At 33.1% G+C, this 23,040-nt stretch overlaps 2 protein-coding genes across 2 annotated transcripts; both read right to left on the reverse strand.

The window, feature by feature from the left end:
* Positions 1-1,573: 1,573 nt before the first annotated feature.
* On the reverse strand, positions 1,574-6,539 carry LOC128132225 (uncharacterized). Its single transcript, XM_052768558.1, has 11 exons — positions 6,233-6,539; positions 6,076-6,132; positions 5,896-5,990; positions 5,078-5,228; positions 3,331-3,423; positions 3,166-3,249; positions 2,977-3,068; positions 2,591-2,883; positions 2,285-2,513; positions 2,001-2,196; positions 1,574-1,824 (listed from the first exon to the last, which is right to left on the reverse strand). Exons 1-11 carry the CDS (start codon positions 6,434-6,436, stop codon positions 1,747-1,749), a joined length of 1,572 nt encoding a protein of 523 aa, XP_052624518.1. The 5' UTR covers positions 6,437-6,539; the 3' UTR covers positions 1,574-1,746.
* A 3,839-nt stretch (positions 6,540-10,378) lies between these two features.
* Positions 10,379-18,480, reverse strand: LOC128132101 (prohibitin-3, mitochondrial-like). Its single transcript, XM_052768139.1, has 2 exons — positions 16,872-18,480; positions 10,379-10,554 (listed from the first exon to the last, which is right to left on the reverse strand). Exon 1 carries the CDS (start codon positions 18,245-18,247, stop codon positions 17,405-17,407), a length of 843 nt encoding a protein of 280 aa, XP_052624099.1. The 5' UTR covers positions 18,248-18,480; the 3' UTR covers positions 10,379-10,554; positions 16,872-17,404.
* Between the last annotated feature and the right edge of the window lie 4,560 nt (positions 18,481-23,040).

Here is a 23,040-nt window from a genome sequence, read left to right on the forward strand (position 1 = left end):
GGTTGGTAAATATATATATACTCGTTGAAGGACTTCTTTGTATACAATATTTTTTGTTTTATTAGTTAAACGACCTTCATTTCCATAAAGTACCTTCAGACCTTTTTTACTTGTGACACCAGAAACATCTATATATAATTAACCATGCGCAAAACGGGTCTACGCAAGTATAATCCAACGTTTGACAGTGCACTTTCAAAATACATTGTTATTTTATGGTTATATTGCGAAATAGAATTGTTTATTTTAAAAAATAGCAACTTATTTATGTTTATTTGAAATGAACCACATAACCCCCCCCCCCCCCCCCCCCCCCCCCCACACACACACACATACAATATTAAATATAAAAAAAACTCTATCAAAGAAATATAAAAACATTTATGCTTGCTCGATTTAGATATTGCCCATAACTCATTGAAAATGTCAAAATACATAATTGGCACACAACTTACTTGTTATTATGAGACGAATTAAAACAATTTAAACAAATGATGATTTTTTATTTTTATTTTATGACAATGATAAAATAATGGAAAAATGAATGTTTACTCAAGACATTTGCGGACGTTTGAGTAAGGTCTATGGTTTTAACTGCTGAGTATTCATATCTTTCACATATATCTATTAAATGGTTATTCAAGATGAATTAAAAGTTCATTGCTATTTCTTGCCAATTTAGAAGTATGTTTCGACCACTTTTGTATCAGATAAAAAACATATAGGTTCTCTAAGTATTACTGCAATTCTACTTTCATATAAAATTACTTTTTTCGCATCAGACCAAACTCGGTGTTTTTAAGCATTATTATCATCCTATATTATACATTCTTGATAGTTTTTAAAAGTTAGTTGCAATAATTTCTTTTTGAAAGTTCGTTGTTATTTCTTGTTGCTTTTATAAATAAGTTTTAGAGTATTTTTTTGTATCAAACCAAATTTGAAGCTTATTTTTGCATTATTACCATCGTATATGTTACATTTCATTTGTATTATTTGAATATAGTTTTTGTAGTTCAAAATCGATACGAATATAAAAATAATGACTAAATATTAACCGACTCTCTATAATGTATAATTAAAAATCAAGACACTATAATCATAATTTATTGATGTTAGTTAATATGTAATTTATTTGGGGATGAGGTTAGTTTTTGGTTACTTATTTGGGAAGTATAATATGTATTATGCATTACAAGTGTTTATCTTTTAAATTTAGCATTTGTTACTTTAGAATTTTATTTTGACTTGAAATAACCATGATCATCCCATATTTAGTATTTTTCTTTTTTTGCACATTTACTTCCTACTGACTTGCATTCATTAAAACAAGATTTAACATTTAAAAAAAAAACAAATATGAACAATAAACTATTAAACTCAATGGATATGCTAAAAGAGACATGAGACTTGCCTTTTGTGAGATCAATAATACCAAATTGAACAACTTTCTGCAAAATAATTTAAGAACCGAAGAAAAACGTATCCTACTTTGATGGATTTTTTTTATCAAAGGTTTGATGTTCATTTTTAGCATCCTATTTTTATACCCAATATAATTCATAAGTGAGAATGTGGTAAGTCTTAAGTTTAAGTATTATGAGGTCAATGGTAAAATAAAAGCACAATACATGGTAGAGAAATGTTAACAATATAAATTTTCAACTATCTATACAAAAGGAGACAATTTTTCATATAAATTTATCAAACGAAACGATTCGGTATGGTCAACATAAATGTTGACTTCTACTCTGTTTGTATGACCACGACCTCTTCAGCCACAATCCACCCATTACACTCCTGCTTCAAAGAAGGTGCACATCCCTTCACCAAAAATAACACAATGTAAGAAATAGCAACCATTTGCTTATATTATGGCATCTTACTTTCTTTCATTTTTAGGGTTAATGTCATAAATGCTATTTCTTGCTTTTAACCTTTTTTCAATCTCCCTTTTCTATACAAATTTGGTAAAGAAACTTTGTATGAAGTGAACTTACCTTAGAACAAGTATACACAATTACACTTGTCCAATCCCAATTTTCCAATGACTGATTCTTTGATGCTTCCTGTAGAAAATATAACAATGGAGGCATAAGCTGCATTTCATAGTGCCTTATTTCACCACACAACAAACATCTTCCAGGATCCCCTGCTTCTGAAGTTGCCAAAAGTGGCTTCCCACCATATGAGTATCTACACACACACACACAAACTCAACAATTATAATAATTAAAAAAAAAAAACACCCTTTTCATCATCTTTCATAACAATTTAAGTACACCTGAAACAATGCTCTGGATACACATCCAATCGTTTCTTGAATTTAAGATAAGTTTTGTCAGCATGTAGGGTTCTATCATACTCATAACTTTCCCCTATCCATGATTCTTTCTCATCATTATCATCATCTTTCTTCTCTTCGATTTTATGTTTAGATTCACTCTTATTGAGAGCAGCAGCGTCCTCTAAATAATTTTCCTCCTTAGGATATATATAAAAGCATGGTAGCACTGCAACCGATAAAACCATTCTTTTATTTACCCAAAATATAAAAGTTTTAACATTTTTCTCGGAAAAGTAGTCATACCTGGTGTCTTGTCATCAATGGATCTACTTAGGCTTATAGGTGAGGGGTTTTCAATTGAATCAGATAAAGTATTCTGCTTTTTCGTTTTGGAAGCTGAAGCTAATGTTGTGGCTTCATTAAGGGCCTTACATATGGCATCAAGATCTATTTCATCATCATCATCTTCTTCTTCATCATTGAATGCCCATGGATCATCTTGCAACTTAGTGGTTGATGGTGATGCAACAGAATCATGGGATGAAGGGTTTAAATCTTTATCAGTGGAAGATCTCTGAACACGAAGAGCACGCCATCTGTATATGAAGAAAGATTTTTGAGTAATTATGATTTGTGCATTATTTAATATTTACTTAACAAAACAGTATAACTGTATAAGTATAAACTACCTCTTGGTTTCACAAGCTGTTGCAATGCAAGAAAATATGTAAATAACACGCTCTTCTGTTGTCATTGTTGTACTGGAAATAGGAGCATAAATCTGGGAATTAAAGCAAATAAAGCACAGTTATAAACCACTTCAATTTCATTCAAAGATCTAAGATCATAAAAATCAATGACTTGAAATTAACATTAACCTGAGTCACAAGACATAGTTTCTCTCCACATGAATCACACTTAAGAAGATCAGGTTTTATAATCGAATGGAGAAAAGGCCAATCCTGCAAAAGCATTAGACTTGTTATATAGCAGCATAAATTGTCGTATCACATGAATCCCACTAATGTATTCGATTTACTTACAGGAACTCCACCAATTTTGGTTGTATAATGATCAGCTGCTTCAGAATTATCATCAGCCCAAAGTCCTGGCATGCCTAGCATGACTTCCCCCATCTTGAACAAAGTAAATGCGACGTGATACAATTAGAACAAGAACAAGCATAATCACTCAATATGTAATTTCGATTGTAATTCTGTAGACAAACTTAAATCGACAGTGAGAACTAGTACAAATATAGAAACTTGAGAAGATTTGTGAATTGTGAATCAACAAGCACCAAAATATGTGTAATGGTAAAGAACGAGCAAAATATACAGTGGTCCATGCACAAAACCCTAAACGAAAACCGCCTATGAAATTAAGAGAGATGTGATGTTCTAATGTCAACAGAAGAGTAATTAACTTAATGTAAACTAATTGGAGGTCCATGAAGATATAAGCATATACCGTTTTGGGTGATTGAGAAGATGCCAAAACAGCTGGGAGCTTTACGGATATATCTTCGAACTATGCTTCTCCTGAAAGAAATTTGAACGGATAAAAGCAAGATCAGAAGGCGGTGGCGGCGGCCGCGAGCTCGACGGGTTGGGTTGGGTTGTACGAGAAGGCTGAAGAGTATGCGCTCATTTACTCTTTTCTTTCCGGGGAATCATTGAATTACATAACCCCCTAGACTATTGTAAAATTTCACCTTTAGTCCCTCGGCTAAATAATTGTGTTTCCTGATATTTTATTGAAGAAAAAAAATTGCAAATATAACTAAATTTCTTAATTACTTTGTGGCAAATAGTAAAAAAGAAAATCCAAATTACAAATATAACCATGAAAATCAGAGATGGATTAAGCCCATCTGCGATTTTAGACCAAATCTGTAAAAAAAAATTAAAATTTGGACCAAAAGTGTAAATTTTGGACCAAATTTGTAATAAATTTTGAAATTTGGGCCAAAAATGTAATTTTCGAAAGTTGGATGACTTGTTGACCGGGTCAAGGGGTTAAATTGAATACGATTACCGGTTTTTGGGACTTAGTTGAATAAAAAATATATATAGGGACTAAATCGATTAAAAGGCCAATATGTAGGGATTTTATTATTTAAAATAAAAATAATTAAATAGACAACTTTATAGTAATTATTCATCTAGCCGAGGACTACAGGTAAAATGTACAATAGTCTAGGGGGATAATGTAATTCAATCTCCCCGGAAAGAGAAGAGCAAAAATGGCGCATACTCTTGGAGATTGAAAAAAGGTTAAAAGCAAGAAATAGCATTTATGACATTAACCCTAAAAATGAAAGAAAGTAAGATGCCATAATATAAGCAAATGGTTGCTATTTCTTACATTGTGTTATTTTTGGTGAAGGGATGTGCACCTTCTTTGAAGCAGGAGTGTAATGGGTGGATTGTGGCTGAAGAGGTCGTGGTCATACAAACAGAGTAGAAGTCAACATTTATGTTGACCATACCGAATCGTTTCGTTTGATAAATTTATATGAAAAATTGTCTCCTTTTGTATAGATAGTTGAAAATTTATATTGTTAACATTTCTCTACCATGTATTGTGCTTTTATTTTACCATTGACCTCATAATACTTAAACTTAAGACTTACCACATTCTCACTTATGAATTATATTGGGTATAAAAATAGGATGCTAAAAATGAACATCAAACCTTTGATAAAAAAAATCCATCAAAGTAGGTAAATTTAGGTGTTTTCAGATAAACTTTATGTATAATAAGATCGAAAATGTAAGTATAATGTACCTTTGTTACGGGAAGAAGAGTGGCTGCATGTGAGAAAGCTACATCGGTTAGTGAAGCGGGTAGTGGATTTGAGACTACATCAGCTGCATATGTACGTCTATGAACTTCTCTCAAAGCATGCAAAGAAAGCTGCCATAACAGTTCCACGAATCTGCAATTATCATTAATCATATCAGATTACTATTTTTGTTTTTCCATGCAGATGAAGTGACATTAACAAATTTGAATTAGCACCCACACAATATGACTTTATAAGGTTTGATTAAGAGAATATTAGAGTGTCTTCCATGCAACTACTTCTGAAGAAACTGAAGATAATATCAGATATACCTTATAAAGAGAGAGGCACTGCTTGTAATGATGTATAGCAGTTAGCTAACAGTTATTTCTAGTGCAAGATTATCATTTATTTCCACCCCCACAGAACATACGATTACAATTCTCTGCTCTTTATTTTGTCCACTCTAAATATCTCTGTATGAATTACAGAAAGGAAGGCTAGGCACACGATTACAACAACCAAGCACAGCAAGATATTGCTGGATATGGTATTCATTCAAACTTTTTGGGTTAAGGGACTAATGCCAATAGCTTAATCCAACATCACACTTTTGCCACAAGTGCTCACAAGTCACAACATATATAGCATAATCTGTCTTATCTAACCCTGCCCCTCAATTTCTTCAATAAGCTTTGTGGAGAATAGCACATAATCAAAGGGTTAATATCATGTCTTATGTATTGAGCACAATTAAATCGTAGTGAAATTATAATTACATCCATAGAGAGACAGAAGGGAAATTTTGTAGCCAACCGACCTTGGTCCGCAACATGTAGCCAGCGATGAAACCCTCGAATTACTTCTCGGAAGCGCCCCTTGTGATTCAAGCTCACTTATGATGCTTTGTACGACCTAATAACAAACAAAACCCCCCCCAAAATGTAACATCAAACCTACTATTAAATTGCTTGAATCGTAAAATTGAAAAGAAAATTACCTTCCGAAAATCGCGAGATTGAGTAGAATCAAAAATCGGCCACACTCTATCAAAATCCTGAAAGATCGATCTCAATGTCAGATCAACCAAAAGCTACAGATCGTAATTGTAGATGAAATGTAATTAGAAACCAAACGAGAAACGTTTGTTAGCGTACTTTTGGACCTCTGAGAGAGGACAATATGAAGTATAGAAGCTGTTCACCCAATTTAGGGTTGGAGTGTCGAAATAACCCCACCCGAGGAGTACCGTTATTTGCTCCGACTCCGATGATCGACGGATCAAGCCCTAACAACAAACAGTTGGTATACATCGCACTTTCTAGCTCCGTCTCTCTTTCCTTTTCTCGGTCCATCGTCATCAACCATGCGCTTTCTCTCTCTGTACATATAATCTCCCTCTCTCTCTACATCTACAGCTTTGTTCTCATCTCTCTCTCTCTCTAGATTTGATTTTTGCTTAAGAAGATTTAGTTATATATTTTTTCAAACCAGGTCCTTGATAAATAAAAAATGTTACAGATTTCTCCCTCGTTTTTGGGTGCTTTTGAATTTTGAAATGTTTGTGGTGGGACCAGGTTGTTACATAAGGTTGTCACGTTTGTTTGTGCCGGACGGGAGAATTTCAAATAAGCCTCCTCCGTTCTAACGTGCGCTGCGGGTGCACTTTAAAGAGATTATTGCCGGCCAAGGTCAACTTCGATTTTTTAAACGGTCCTTTGGACGAGGTTTTGGGCCTTTTGGGCCGATACTGCCATGGCTAAAAACCTAAAATGTCTATCCATCAAATTAGAGACTTTTATATCGGGCTCTCTACCAGGTAAAGGTGGCAATGGGTCGATTTGGGTTGGGTTCGGGTTCAATCCATTTATTAATTGGGTTGAAAATTTCAACCCAACCCAACCAGTTTATTTAAATGGGTTGATATTTCCAACCCAACCCAACCTTTCAGATAAATGGGTTGTCACCGGGTTGACCCGTTTATGTAATTCCCAAACCAACCAATTAAATAAATTGGTTAAATTTGGTTTGACCCATTTAAAATAAAAAGAATAAATAATTTAACTAAAGATTACACCACTTAAATTAGTTATAGACTTAAATAAAATTTCAATGTATGACAAAAGCACAATCACAATTCACATATATAAAGAAATTATTCAAATAACATTAAAGATATGTAATTTCTAAAAGATTTTTAGAGTGGTTAGTGTTGTCGGTGTCAAGCAAAAAGGTAGAAATTAGGATTTTATTTTTTTAAAACATAAATAATAATACAAACATTGTAATTTATAAACTAATACATAGATTAATACATGATAATATTTTAATAATTATTATATTTAATATAAATTAAAGTTAAATGGGTTGGTGGGTTGAAAACGGGTTGATAGTTTTTACCCGACCCAACCTATTTAATTAAATGGGTTAGACGGGTTGATCCATTTAACATAAATGGGTTGAAAATCTCAACCCAACCTGCTAATTTTGGGTTGGGTTCGGGTTGGGTTAGTGAGTTGGGTCAGTTTTTGTCAGCTCTACTCTCAGGTTTGTCTTTAAAACGGTCCGTTTTTTTTCCCTGTGAAGGTCTTGTAAAAGGCAAGTTACGGATCGGTTTTTGGTTTTTTCTTCAGCTGAACTTGATCTTTGAAGGTTCGGACTCACAGTTTTTCCGTGTTTTTTTTTTGTTTCGTTTTTCAAATTTTCCATTAGCAAATATGTGATTAACATCAAAATAATATATTAAGATTTATTAAAAATGATACATTTAAGTTTAATAAAATAAAAATAAATGAAAGTAGTTAGATAATGTGTGATTAAAATTTTTGTAATTAACATAAAAATAAAAATGATATATTTATAAACTTTGTTGGGGTCGGTCTCGAAACAGTCCCGGACGGTTTTGGGTCAGTTCGATGTTGGTCTTTTTCAGAATTAGTCTTTTTTCGGTCCAATCTCATTTTAGACCGGTTCGATCTTGTTTTTTTTTTTTTTTCGTGTCCGACCCGAGACGGTCTTTTTGTGCATGTCTACATCAGATGTGTACAAATATCATATCCAACCTGGAAATTAAAAATTTTGTTTTTTCAATTTTTTTTTTTTTTTATACTGAAAAATTTGTTCTTTAATTATTCGGGTTTGGAGTAGGGAAAACCGGATCTATTATGTGCGAATTTGAATAACGGTACAAACATATTTTTTTAATGGGATATTTGTATATCCGGTTTTTTTAAATCTAAGTTAATTATGATCAAAGTTATACTTTTGTTATAATTAATTTTAAATAAAAAATAAAACGGTAGAGAAAAAAAATACAATAACATAGACACATAAATTGAAAATACTTTATTTTTAGTTTGCAAAGACGGCAGCTTCCCACCAGAGTTTATTTATTCCAAACATTTTTGGGTGATGTCCTCCTCAATTTCACTACCATCTACTTTTGTATCCCGAGTGTAATTGCTTCTTTAGGTATGAATTCTTCAACATATAAATTATGTATCCTTTCAACATTGTTCAAATAATCCTTAAACAAACGTATGCCTTCGTTGATTCAACAATAGCCATGACCTTCATTTCGATATGACCTTACCACGAAAAATAATATGGATTCCAAAGTTGTCGTAGAAGTTTAAATTGTTGGTAAAACAAAGACATAGCAGTTAGAATCGAAAATTATGGTTCATTTTCTTTCAATCAGGCCAAAATATCTAGGTTTGTTGTCATTGTATATGGACTGTATGTGTGTATCGGTATTCTGGGAGTAACTCACTAAGCCTTCGAGCTTACATTTATAAGTTTTGTTTCAGGTACTTCTGAGGATCGCGGGAAGGCAAAGACGTGATGTACACATCCTCACATTTTACGACTTGGGATTTTTGGGAACTCTGATATGAAAAGATTTTGAAAACACTTTGTAATTCATGGTTTTTGGATGTTTAAAAAGTTTTAAATTGGCATAAATCATGGTTGTTACAGAATTCCTCGTATAGATCCTAGTTCTCTTGGTTAATAACAACAAATTCATCATACCAACTTAGAACCTTTCCATCCAAGGATAAGTTTTCCACAAGTTTGACTCTAAACAATTCATGCACATGATCCCTACAACAAGAGCCCATGTACCAGGAGAAGAATAATTTTCAAAAAATTACAAGGCAACCTTAGAATTAAGCAAGCTCTGATTCCGACACATACATAGGTCCAAAGGGTTGAGTAGCATGTAGGCATGGCAATGGGGTTGGGTTCGGGTTGACAGGTCAAAATACATTCATCCAACCCAACCTATATAATATATGGGTTGGCAGGTTGAAAACATCAACCCAATCCAACCCACATAATTTGTTTAAGTATATCGGTTTGCGGATTCGCAGGTCGATTTCTGGTCAAAGAGTCGATGGGTTATTTTTGGGTAACTTTTCACATGTTAAATTTATACGAATTATACGTGTCTGTAAATTAATTAATAATTACCATTTTACATTGATTAGAATGAAATGAACAACCAAATATCACTCTAACATAATAACTTAATAAGCAACATATTTGAAAAAAAAAAAATTCTAACGTCATATATCGACTAGATTCTATTAATTCATAAATATAATTTATTTTTTAAAATAATATATATAGTCGGGTTGGTGGGTTGACCCGCAAACCCAAACATCTAATCCAACCCATAAAATAAATAGATTAGCAGGTCAGAAATCTTAACCCAGACTTGTTTATTTTCTTGTCGGGTTACTAGTTGGGTCGACAATTGTAACCTCTAGTAGCATGGTCATTAGGGACAAGCTCGACGGGTGTAACATGGACTCGACACAAGCTCGGTAGGTGTGAAATGGACTCAGCAAAAACCGGCTTTGAACTCGCCGCTTGGAACCCTATACTTGGTAACGACTTTCCGATGAGAGAGAATATTCCATATTTCAAAAATTCAACAAATATACCTTTTATTTTCAAAAATTTACTCATTTTTTCTTTCATTAAAATCTTATTTTACCCCCTTTTCAACCATTATAAATCCCAACAACTATTTAATTTTTTAACACACAACCTCCTTCAAAATTTTAACCATTTTTTGGAATCATTCACGAGTGGTTCTAAAAGAACCAAAACATTCAAAACCACTCAAAGCAAATCGTCATATGCACATGTTAGGGTGGACCTCAACAAAAAATGGTCTATTGAGGTTCCAAGACCTAGTCTTCTCATGGGAAAAGACCAAGCAAAACGAAAGGGTAAAAAGGTTGCAAATAGTTCGAGTGACTGTAACGTCCCAAAAATTCGTACCAAAATTTCTTCTTTAAAATCATTACCAAAGCCATATTCATAAAAACATATCATAAGTCATAACATAAATTCAGAGTATCATTTCCAAAACATATTTTCATTATCAGAGTAAAACATCCCAGACTGACTAATCAATGGTGTGTGTCATGCGATCACCTCGAGCTCTTCCCTCCGCTACCGGAAGTACCTGAAACCAAAACTGAAAACCGTAAGCACGAAGCTTAGTGAGTTCCCCCAACCTACCACATACCCTGCATAAACACATACTACACATACTGGGCCACGCCCGCTATTCCGGGCCTCGCCCGCTACTTCGGGCCCCACCCACTACAACGGCCCCACCACTCCAGGCCCCGCTTGGCTTTGAGCCCCGCTCGGATACAGATCTGTTTCTTTTAGGCCCCGCCTGTCTCTAGGCCCCGCCCACTAACCACATAATACAAAATAGCATATAACACATAACTAAACATACCCTATTATATTCCTGTCCTAAGGCCTCGCTTGTCTTGGGCCTCGCCCCTATCCTGTTACTAGCGAGTCATGGAACCTCGTCCAAGCTCCTACTGTAAATGAGATACGGGCCCCCGCCCACACGTACTCCATACCTATCTCGGGCCTTGCCCCTGCTCTGCTACTAATGAGATATGGAACGCCGTCCATACTCTGCTATTGGTGAGATACGGGACCTTGCCCACACTCACCTCCCTACCAGGCACATACATGCATCACATAGACAACAAGTATACTCTATCATGCAAACCATTCCTTGGGCACCCGCCCGACATTGGACCTTGGTCCTGAATATCATACAAGCAAACAGTGCCTAGGGCTAACCCTCGGGTCTTCCTACTCATGACTACATGGGTCGGCATTGTGGTCGTATACCCATTCACACAAAGGGAAACTCACCTGCATTGCTGAACTTTTGTTGATAACCCTCTGACCGCTGACCAACAATTCTCTGAACCGCTGCTCCACTAGCTCCCCGAGCTACCAATATCAATATACATAACACTTAGATCCAAACAGAACTCTAGAAGCCAACTAAGTCCACTATTGTCAAAGTCAAAGTCCTGGTCAAAGTCAAACTTCTTGACTGACTCCACTCGCCGAGTCAACCCGTTGACTCGCCGAGTCCTTATGCTCTGAAACTCTCACAATACACCTCAACTCGCCGAGTCACCCCGCTGACTCGTCGAGTTCAACGATCTCTGAGTCCCATCCTGTCCAACTCACTGAGTCACCACTCAACTCGCCGATCTAAGTCTTAACCAGAAAAGGTTGAGGTTCTGCGATCCAACTCGTCGAGTCCAAGAACAGACTCGCCGAGTCCATGACAATATTCAACAGACTCGCCAAGTTGCTCTTCCAACTCGTCGAGTTCCTTCCTATCTTCATCCAACTCGCCGAGTCCACCCATGTGACTCGCCGAGTAGCTTCAGTTCTTAATCCATACCGTGGCTTTTCGAGCCATACAGGGGCTTCATCTTGTAGATCCACTCTTCCAAAGTCTGTTCCTCATGTAAAGTTGCAAACTTTACGTGAAACCTAGGAGCTATAGGCTTAAAACACTCTAGGGCTAGGGTTTGGGGGAAACATGCTTTACCAACACACCAAAAACTGATACTTTATGGGTCTCTGGGCCAAGACACACCTAGATCTAAAGTAGCAACCTCGGATCTGGACTTCTAACTCGAAAAGGCTCCTTATCATACCAAAATGGCCCCAAAACATCATCCATGAGAAGATCTAGAAGCAACAAAGGCAAGGTGACAGATTGTTAACTTCAAACTGATGCTCACAACAAAAGGGTTGGATCCTCCAGCTCCTTAGTGGTCAAATCCTCTAAATCTTCCTCTTGCAAAAGCCCCAAACTCACTTTCTTCCTTCTCTCACTCAACTTAGGGTTTGGAATCGTGTATAGAAGCTTCTGGCCGACAAGGGGGACTAAGGAGAGGACATATGGTCCTTTAAATAAGGTGCAAACCCTCGGATTAGGGCTTTCCTCGATCAGACCAGAGTCGCCGAGTCCACTTGCCGACTCATCGAGTCGGTCACTTATTCCATAACCCGGATCCCGCTCCGACTCGTCGAGTTCACCTATGGACTCGACAAGTTGACCCCTTGACTTAGGGTTTTCCTTTCTTTCTTAGTCTTTCTGATTCTGGGTGTTACAATGACAAAGGTAGAATAGCGATCCAGATTGACAACTTGAAAACTAATTTGGAGCAATACTTGAGCATTGCAAATGCTGACATTCACAAGATCTCAAGAAGAAAAACCAAGATGTTAATATTCTTCTTTTGTATTTTTAAATTTCGTTACTTTAATTAGTAAAACTTAGATCTTATGGTACATGTACACTTAGGTAAATCTTTGATTGTTTCCGCTACCATTAGAAAGTATAGATACTAATAAAACCCAACAGTTCCAACCTTGTTTGAAAACCGGAAATGTGCATCACAATGAATTACTTTATATTACATTATAATTTGTAATAGGCCAAAAAGATTAAATTCACAAGTAATCGCAATGAATTGGAGTAGCTCTATCAGCGATTGCATCATTTGCTCTATTTTAGTTATTCAATGATAAATTTCACAAAATAAAAGGCTTATTGTTGGGGATAAAGATAAGGATTTGAAATGGAAGATAAGATACACACAAAATTGACTTTTTTATTGATATGATCAATACGTGCAACAACCACATATTAATACATATGACTAATATATATACAGGAGAAACAAACGGTTGGGTATAACCAACACAACTTTTCATGAACCATCACAATGGTTCATTCACTTAATTGACATATTTATCAGGAAATTAAGTAACTAAAGATCTAGGTTATCACTTTCTAACACACCCCCTTAACCTAGATTATCTACATAAGCATTCAACACCTTGAAGCATTTGAACTTCAAGCATCATCCGTCATTCAACATCAAAATTTTGAACTTCCCCATGGAAATTATCATCCACGGGCACACATACTCTCTTGCTTTCTTTCACAAGATCGTCACATACACCATCTTTGCACTATGCATCATCAACCAAAATCTCAAGTTCTTCAATAGCCATGAACATTTTGTCATCTTCCTTGACTTCATTCCCACATATGAAATTGACATCCTCATTCTCATCCTCCATTCGTTTCTTGCAGTATTTCATTGTATTTAAAAATTTATGACAATAGAAACATTGAGTTTCTACTAAAGATTTTGCATGCTCCTTACCTTTTGCCTTTGTAGAGACTTGTGAGTGAAAAGCTTGTTCTGCAGGCCTGTCATCAAAGTTTTGCATGCAAAATTCATGGGATTGAAGTATCCCCAAGAGATTTTCCAATGATAAAGCAGATAAATCCATTGATGCGTCTACTGCTACAACCACATATTCAAATTTGCGGGTGAGGCTCCGTAGTATCTTCTAAACAATCCTCTTCTCTTCAATATCTTCCTCATTCAATCTCATTTGATTCATCAAGGCGATCACCCAATTGTAAAACTCTTCTATGATTTTTGATTCTTTCATTCTTTACCCATCAAACTCACACCACAAGGTTTGCAAACAGACTACTTTGACCCTATCTTGTCCCCTATATGTGTTATGCAATGCATCCCAGGCTTCCTTAGAATATTTTGACCCTGATATCCTTTCAAAGATAGGATCATCAACTGACTGGTAAATCATAAATAACGCATTCTTGCCCTTCTTTTCTAATTCCTTTAAATCGTTTTCTTGATGTGCAGTAGGAGTCTTTGGTTGAGAGATGCCTTTATCCACAATACTCCATAGATCCAAGGATTCATACAGAACCTTCATCCAGATACTCCAGTGATGATAATTTTTACCACTCAATCGTGGTAATTGGGTTTGATGAAGACTATTGTTTGTAGCCATCTTTAAGGAAAGAAACGAGATATCTTTGATTTAGAATTGTCGGTTCTGATACCACTTTGTTGGGGATAAAGATAAGGAATTGAAATGGAAGATAAGATACACACCAAATTGACTTTTTTATTGATATGATCAATACGTACAACAACCACATATTAATACATATGACTAATATATATATATATATATATATATATATATATATATATATATATATATATATATGATAAACTAACGGTTGGGTATAACCGACACAACTTTTCATGAACCATTACAATGGTTCATTCACTTAACTCATATTTATCACGAAATTTGATAACTAAAGATCTAGGTTAACACTTTCTAACACTTATGAGGTTTTTTTGGGATAATGACTTGAAAGGGTAACGAACTTTCGATTTTTATCACATTTAGTCACTAAACTTTTTTTCGTTATCTATTTGCCATTGAACTATTGAAATTGTTCATATTTTACCCTTATGACCGGCTGTTGCCGGTCATAAGGGTAAAATGTGAACAGTTTCAATAGTTCAATGGCAAATACATAACGAAAAAAAGTTTAGTGACTAAATATAAACAAAATCGAAAGTTCGTTTCCCTCTAAAAAGTTCAATGACTAAATGTGAACAAACTTTCTCTTGTATTATGTTTTAGCAAATTATTTGTTTTTGTTAAATTGTAGCAACATTTATTGATGAAGAAATCTATGAAATAAAAAAAAAAAAAAAAAAAAAAACAGAACCCTGAAAATATATTTAAAAAAAACAAAAAACCAAAACCGAAATAAAAAACCAATGGTTTGACATTTTCCAAAATAAAAAATCAAAATTTCCAATCTGTTTGGTTTTACAAAAAAATGAATCATTCTCACTGATGTGAATTATGACCATTAGTTTGACATGCGGAATTTGTGACATCCTATGAATATGTAGTTACAACATCGTCTGAACTCGTAATTCATAGTAAGGGGTTAGAGTATCATCACATGAATACGTAGTTACAACATCGCCTGAACTCGTAATTCATCACCTACAGGTTATGGGCCTGCTGGTGTTTCCACTGAGTTGTCTAGAATAGTCCGTGGTCGCCATCTATACTCTGATAGATGACTACATCGCCACATTGTCGGTTAAGGTTATGGTATCTCCTTTCATCCTACATCACATATTCATCATCATCGATTTACCTAATTATCATCACTTTTCTATCATCACCTATCTCTCATCATTTTATTTCATCACACACCAACTATTTCATCTACCCATGTTTCATCCGCAACATATTTGTAGATATAAAATAAATATACCGTTTAAATCTTTTAAAACATGTATAAAATCGTTCATCCAACATAGACAACAAGTATTCAAATAATATGCATACATAGCATGTAATTTATATAAAATACTTCATATTTATGTGTAAGATGAAAATAACTATATATATCATAAAAATCCCATAAATGCTTCCTAACTTCGAACCCCAAGGTTTACTCTACTAAAGCTTCATATTCTCGGCTCTCTGGACCTAGAAGGGTCCAGATATATCACACCAAAAAGCTCGAGATAGCTCTTCCTTTCACTCTACACACTCAAGCTCGCTAGGGCTCTCACTTATGGGAAAGGTAGTCGCAATTGAAGGTCATAAGTGCCTTTAAATATGGCTCGGGCCCAAAGATTTAGGGTTTCTGCCAACAATGCGGACTCGTCGAGTCCATTCATTAATCCGAGTCATCAGTCGCGACCTTAATCGACGAGTTGAGGCGTCAACTCGTCGAGTCTCTCTTCTTAACTCAAAAGAAAAATACTTAAATTATGATACCTGGAAATCCGGATGTTACATTTTGTTTTTTTATTTCATAGATTTCTTCATCAACAAATGTTGCTACAATTAAACAAAAATAAATAATTTGCTAAAACATAATATAATAGGAAGTTTGTTCACATTTAGTCATTGAACTTTTTAGAGGGAAACGAACTTTCGATTTTGTTCACATTTAGTCACTAAACTTTTTTTCATTATCTATTTGCCACTAAACTATTGAAACTATTCACATTTTACCTTTATGACCGGTAACAGCCGGTCATAAGGGTAAAATATGAACAGTTTCAATAGTTTAATGGCAAATAGATAACGAAAAAAAGTTTAGTGACTAAATGTGACAAAAGTCAAAAGTTCGTTACCCTTTCAAGTCATTATCCTTTTTTTTTAAGTTGCTTATTAACCTCTTATGTTTGTGGACACATTTGAGGAAAAAAAAGACAATTCATTTATCAAAAGACAAAGAACATAAAATGGTTTTTTTGTCTATTTTTTCCATAAGACAAAAAAAAATAATTTTTAATTTTATAAGACGTTTTTTAAGTTTTAACCTTAATGTGATATTTTTTTTCCCACAATTTTCAGCGGCAATGTTGCCGCCACAAACTCCGCCATTTATGTAGCCGAAGGCTTTAAAAAATAATCATTTTTTATGAAGACCGAAGACATGAAAAGACTTTTGGTCCAATCTTATTCTGTATATATATATATATATATATATATATATATATATATATATATATATATATATATATATAAAGAGAGAGAGAGATTGAGAGATTTTACCTCATAAAAAAACATGACATGCATCGACTAGATCTAAAGTGTGCCGCAAGTGATAGGCCAATCCATGTAGGCAGAAAACTCACTAAGCCTTGAAACAAAACAAGTCCTTTGAGCAGCATTCAGCACACAATAAACGCAAGCCATGAACATTCAACATAATTTCAACCGAAGAATCAGGAACTACATGAGCACTGAGCTATCTATAACAATAGATCACAAATGTTATACCAACAAAATCGTGAAAACATCCCCAGCCAACACGGAAATTACGAGAGCATATGTCATATAATTAATATAACTAACAAATAACAGTGAAAATACATTCATACTAACAGTAAAGCTTGGATTTGCAGGAGCTGCATGGGTCATTAATTTACGTAGAGATTTTTATTCGAACTTCTTATGAAAAAAGAACTCAAAAGAAAAACTTCAATTGGATGCACCTACAAGCTCTAAAAGTAGTCTGATAATAGTGATTGTAGCAAATCTTAGAAGCAAATTAAACAAAACTAATGGTATAATAAATTACTTATTCAACGAGAAGGATTAAGCCCTAGAAGCATTTGGCTGCCACTGTTTGGAAGGTACATGATACTGTTGCTCCTGGCTAATGTTGAAGAAATCTCCCTTGATGCCTCGATTCTCCTAAGCTCGATCAATCCCATACCAGCAGCAGCTGTAGCATCAGAAATCAGCTTGGCTGATTCACTCTCTCCTTCCGCCCTGATAATGGCAGCCCTCCGCTCCTGCTCCGCCTTAGCGACAACAAACTTTGATCTTTCAGCCTCTTGCTGCGCCACTTGCTTCTGCTCCACGGCCTTGGAGAACTCAGCGCCATACGATAAGTGAGTAATCGCAACGTCATCAAGTACGATGTTAAAATCCTTAGCTCTGCGGATTAAAGTATCACGAACCAAAGCCGAAACGCGCGGACGTTCGGTGAGAAGCTGATCGGCGTTAAATTGAGCAACAACAGCCTTCAAAACTTCGTTTCCGGTCGACGGAAGAACCTTCTCGTCGTATTCAAGACCTAATGTCTTAAAAATAGCGGGCAATCGGTTTACGTCGGGGCGAGATAGCACCCGAAGAGTTAGGTTAACCATCTGTAGATCCTTGGTCCCAGAGATCGAAGAGAAAGTGTGGGGCCTCGTACGAATATCAAATATGTAGGGTGTTTGGAGCCATGGAATGAGGAAATGAGTGCCTTCACCGGCGGTGTCGTCAATGACTCCACGAAAACGATCGAAAAGTACGGCACGTTGGCCTCCGTCGACGGTATATAGGGATGAATTCACAACCGTGACGGCAGTGCCGAGGCCAAAGGTCGCACGTACTATATTAGTGAGGAAGGAGAATGCAGCTTGATTGCTCCCCATCTTGACTGAGCAAAAGAGAAAAACTAACGTAGTAACGATGACGAGGGGAGAGGGTTTTAGTTGTGTGCTTGGGTTGCTGTGGGCGCTTCTTATTTATATATATGGGTTAAATAAAGTACATTTCATAGTGGCCCATTTCATTTGTATAAGTCCAAGACCATGGAGGCAAAGGGCAAAGAGGCCGTTTTATCAAGAAAACTAGATAATGTTTGACCCTTAATGTATTACATGGGTTTATTTAAAAAAAAATTAAATATAAAATTTTAACAATTTGAAAACTTTAAATTTATAAGAAAAATAAGAAATTTTTTGAATTATTAAAATTAATGAGACTTTAATGCATTAGATACATTACATATATAAACCATTTTCTAATAAATACCTTACATATATATTACCTTATATATTAAATGTGGATTTTAATTTAATAAAATCAAAAATACAATAAAATGACAAGTGGAAAATAGAAAATTTTAAAATTTCTAGAAAATGTCATGTGTCCAAATGAATGAGAATAGGACATGTGGCAAAGTCATTTTCATTTATTAGGATATATATATATATATATATATATATATATATATATATATATATATATATATAGAGAGAGAGAGAGAGAGAGAGAGCTAGGTTCAAATGTTTTTGATAACTATTGTGTGACTGAATGCACCAATAGGAATTGAGGAAATAATAAATCATTAAATAAATAATTTAAGGGTATTATAGTAATCTATGCATATTTAATTATGGTAATTCTTTAATTTCCTAAACCCTATTCTTTTCCCATCTTTATCTTCAAACGATCGGTTTCAAAAATCTGTACCCTCACCTCAACAGGCAACTTCACTGCCGCTCCTTTGCCAGCCGACCATCACCTTCTTCCTCCCTCTCCATCGTCGGCTTCGTATTCCATCACTGAAATAGGTTTATAGCTTCCGTCGTACACCAACATCCTAGTCCTGGTATGTTCTTGAACTCAATTTCTATTTTTTAAACCTAATTTCTTATTTTACAATCAAAATTCTTTTAAGAATGTTGACGTTACCAAGTTTTTTCCTACCAGAATCCACCATTGCAGGCAACAAATCGAAAGAAAAAGAAACATCGAAAGAGATATTACTACAGGTAATCGCCTCCTTTTCAGTTTGTATTCTTCAACTTTTATCCCCATAATTTTCGCACATAGTAAGCTTTAAAGACTCTTGATATCTTAAAATGAAATTAAAATTGATCTTGTTGAATCAAGAGTAATCACAATGATTCAATCAATAGGTAAAGGCTCCTTCTTTTCTTTTTGTTCTTGTTTGATTTGGCAGAATTACATAGGTGTTCGTTTGATTAAGAATCTATGGATGTTTGTAGAAATACCTCAAAGAGAATTTGGCAGCTTTGTTGTAAAAATGGTCTGAAAGAAATTTTGATTTCTATGTTGCACGCCAGGTGTTTGTAGAAATGCCTCAAAGAGTATTTCTTTTATTTTCTTCATTAAACCTTTTGATATGGTTTTTTGTTGTTTTATTAACTCCTTATTTGTTAATTACCTGAGTAACATCAATCTTTGCTATTGGTATTTGATTTTTTTAATCAAGTTAAGGTGAAGATTTGATTAAGGGTTTATAAGAGATTTTCACAAATTTGAGACATTTTAGAAATTGATCTAAACCCACACATATATGTATGTATTTCAATTTCAAGTTTTTCATCCATGTTGTTTCATTTTTTAAATCATAGTTGTATGAACTTCTTTTAATTTATTGGATTGCTGGAAAGAGAAAGGAATAAACAAATGTAGAGATACATTCTGAAAGATACATGGATTCATGTCATTGGTTTACATCAAGGTGAACTTATGATAATTCCACTTATGTTCATGTTGATTATAGGTATCCTATTAAATTACTTTTATTCCTGTTTAGAATATTTAAAACCATTATGCAAGAATAGTTTATTCTGTAAGAATATCTTTGTTGTATTCTGAAAGAATTTCAATTAATTATTTGTATGTTTAAGGTGCAGTTGCTAGGATGAAGCAGAAATGATGAGGAAACTTATGAAAAAAAGATATATGATACTTCATTCTCAAAGAATGAAGAAAAACAACAATATTCTTTCAGAATTTCAAGATTCAACATCCAAAAACAACAATATTCTTTCAGAATTCAAGAATTCAAGAAAAAAACACGGCACACGATAGTATTCTAGCGGAATGTTGTTATTTTTTTTTAAGAATGTTATTCATTTTTGTTTATATTTTTTTTAGAATTTTTATAACTATATTAAAATGTATAAGACTTTTAGTCTGTAAGAATATGTATGAATTTGTATTTAAGTTCGGATGTATAAGAATATATTAGAATGTTTGTTATTTGACCATCTTATTCATGAATTTTGTTTTTCTTCAGTAATATTCTGTTAGAATAAAATGCTGAAATAGTATTATTCTAACAAAAAAAATATTCTGATAGAATAAAATCGGTAAAATTTCAAATTAAATTAATTAAAAAATTCAGATTTTATAAATTAGGATAATTAATCATCCCTAAAATTCCAAAAATTTCCTTTTATAAATGTAGTTAATTGTCCAAAATACCCTTTTGATAAAAATTGTGTGATTATATGATACATGCTACCCTATTGTAATATCATAGACCCTCAGATCATGATTGTTGATTCTATTCATCCGATGGTCCAGATCTGTGCATTCTGGCACACAATAGTTACTGGAAACAATATAACCTAACCCTATATATATATATATATATATATATATATATATATATATATATATATATATATATATATATATATATATATATATATATATATATATATATAGGTTCAGGTTCATTTGAAACCATTCTAATTTTGTGAGGCCGTGAGACCAAATCTAAAAATAATTTTAAAATGCAAAATAAATGGAAAAATCCAAAAATTCTTTTTTAAATATTATTTTTGAAACTTGAATTAACTAAAAAAAATTCCGTTTTTTTTTTTGAAAAATACATGAAATATTATAATAATATATTACACTGACATATTCTAAAAAATAATTTTAAAATGCAGAATAAATGAAAAATCTAAAAATTCTTTTTTTAAATATTATTTTCGGAACTTGAATTAACTAAAAAAATAAAAATAAATTCCATTTTTTTTGAAAACTACGTGAAATATTCTAATAGAATATTACACTGACATATTCTAAAAAATAATTTTAAAATGCAGAATAAATGGAAAAATCTAAAAATTCTTTTTTTAAATATTATTTTCGGAACTTGAATTAACTAAAAAAAAGTAAAAATAAATAAAAATAAATAAAAATAAATTCCATTTTTTTTTGAAAAATACGTGAAATATTTAATAGAATATTACACTGACATATTCTAAAAAATAATTTTAAAATGCAAAATAAATGGAAAAATCTAAAAATTCTTTTTTTAAATATTATTTTCGGAACTTGAATTAACTAAAAAAAAGTAAAAAAAAATAAAAAAAAATAAAAATAAATTCCATTTTTTTTGAAAAATACGTGAAATATTTAATAGAATATTACACTGACATATTCTAAAAAATAATTTTAAAATGAAAAATAAATGGTAAAATCCAAAAATTCTTTTTTTAAAATATTATTTTCGGAACTTGAATTAACTAAAAAAAATTAATAAATAAATAAATAATAAATAAAAAAAATAAAAAAAATGTGTCTCACGGTCTCACAAAATATAGGTGGTCTCAAATGAACCTAACCCTATATATATATATATATATATATATATATATATATATATATATATATATATATATATATATATATATATATATATATATATGGTTAGGTTATTTTTTTTTCATTATATATTGTGTGCATGTATGATTGATTCTGGACCAATATATATATATATATATATATATATATATATATATATATATATATATATACACACACACACACACACACACACACACTAGCCGTTTACCCGCGCGAAGCGACGGATGATTAAAATTTTCTTTTAAAAATTAAATGGTGATTAGTTTCAATTCAATGATTTGTTTTTCTTTTACGAACAATGTATTCTTTTTATTGTATTCATCGTTTTTTGTGTATGGGAATGAGATATGTGTTTTCATATGTTGGATCCATTGTGTAAAAATATATCATTTATGTTTCATGATAACATATTCGATTCCAAGCATTAACAAATATTTTCTTTGAGAGTATATATTTTGTGTTTCACATTTATGAGTTACGGTTATGGACCTAGAGTTTAAGGTTTGGTGTTTAGTAAAAATAAGTTATCTAATCCAATATAAGTTAGCTTTGTAACAAAATAAACATAAAATTATGTCAAATATTGCTCATTTTTAATATTTTAATATTGTTTCATCTAATTTAAAAATGGTGTTAGCTTTTAACTTTGAATATTAAGTCGTATTGTTTTTTTAAATTTTAATGTCGTCTTTTTAAATTAAAAAACATACGTTTTATTTATTTTAGCAAGCAGTCCTCTTTCGATAAATGATTATGTTTTAGAAACATGTTAATTACAGAATATGTTGTGTATCAGCAAATAGTTTATTGAGAGTATAGATTTTATGTTTCGCATTTATGAGTTACGGTTATGGAGTTAGAGTTTAAGGTTTGGTGTTTAGTAAAAACTAAATTATGACCCGCGTTAAACGCGGGAAACGCATAAATAAAATATAAATGTATATAGATATTGCAGAATAATTATAAAAAAATAAGGGTTATTGATATTATTGAAATGTGTATAAAATACACTAAGGTTGGTAAATAT

Source organism: Lactuca sativa, chromosome 2 (assembly GCF_002870075.4).
Source record: "Lactuca sativa cultivar Salinas chromosome 2, Lsat_Salinas_v11, whole genome shotgun sequence".
NCBI lineage: Eukaryota > Viridiplantae > Streptophyta > Magnoliopsida > Asterales > Asteraceae > Lactuca > Lactuca sativa.

Bases quoted from the DNA above. Each gene is read 5' to 3' on its own strand.
- LOC128132225 (XM_052768558.1), bottom strand. From the start codon at position 6,436: ATGACGATGGACCGAGAAAAGGAAAGAGAGACGGAGCTAGAAAGTGCG. The intron at 3,424-5,077 runs GTACATTATACT...ACTTTGTTCAAG, and splicing joins CTCTTCTTCCCGTAACAAAG to ATGGGGGAAGTCATGCTAGG. The intron at 2,514-2,590 runs GTATGACTACTT...TATCGGTTGCAG, and splicing joins CATTGATGACAAGACACCAG to TGCTACCATGCTTTTATATA.
- LOC128132101 (XM_052768139.1), bottom strand. From the start codon at position 18,247: ATGGGGAGCAATCAAGCTGCATTCTCCTTCCTCACTAATATAGTACGT.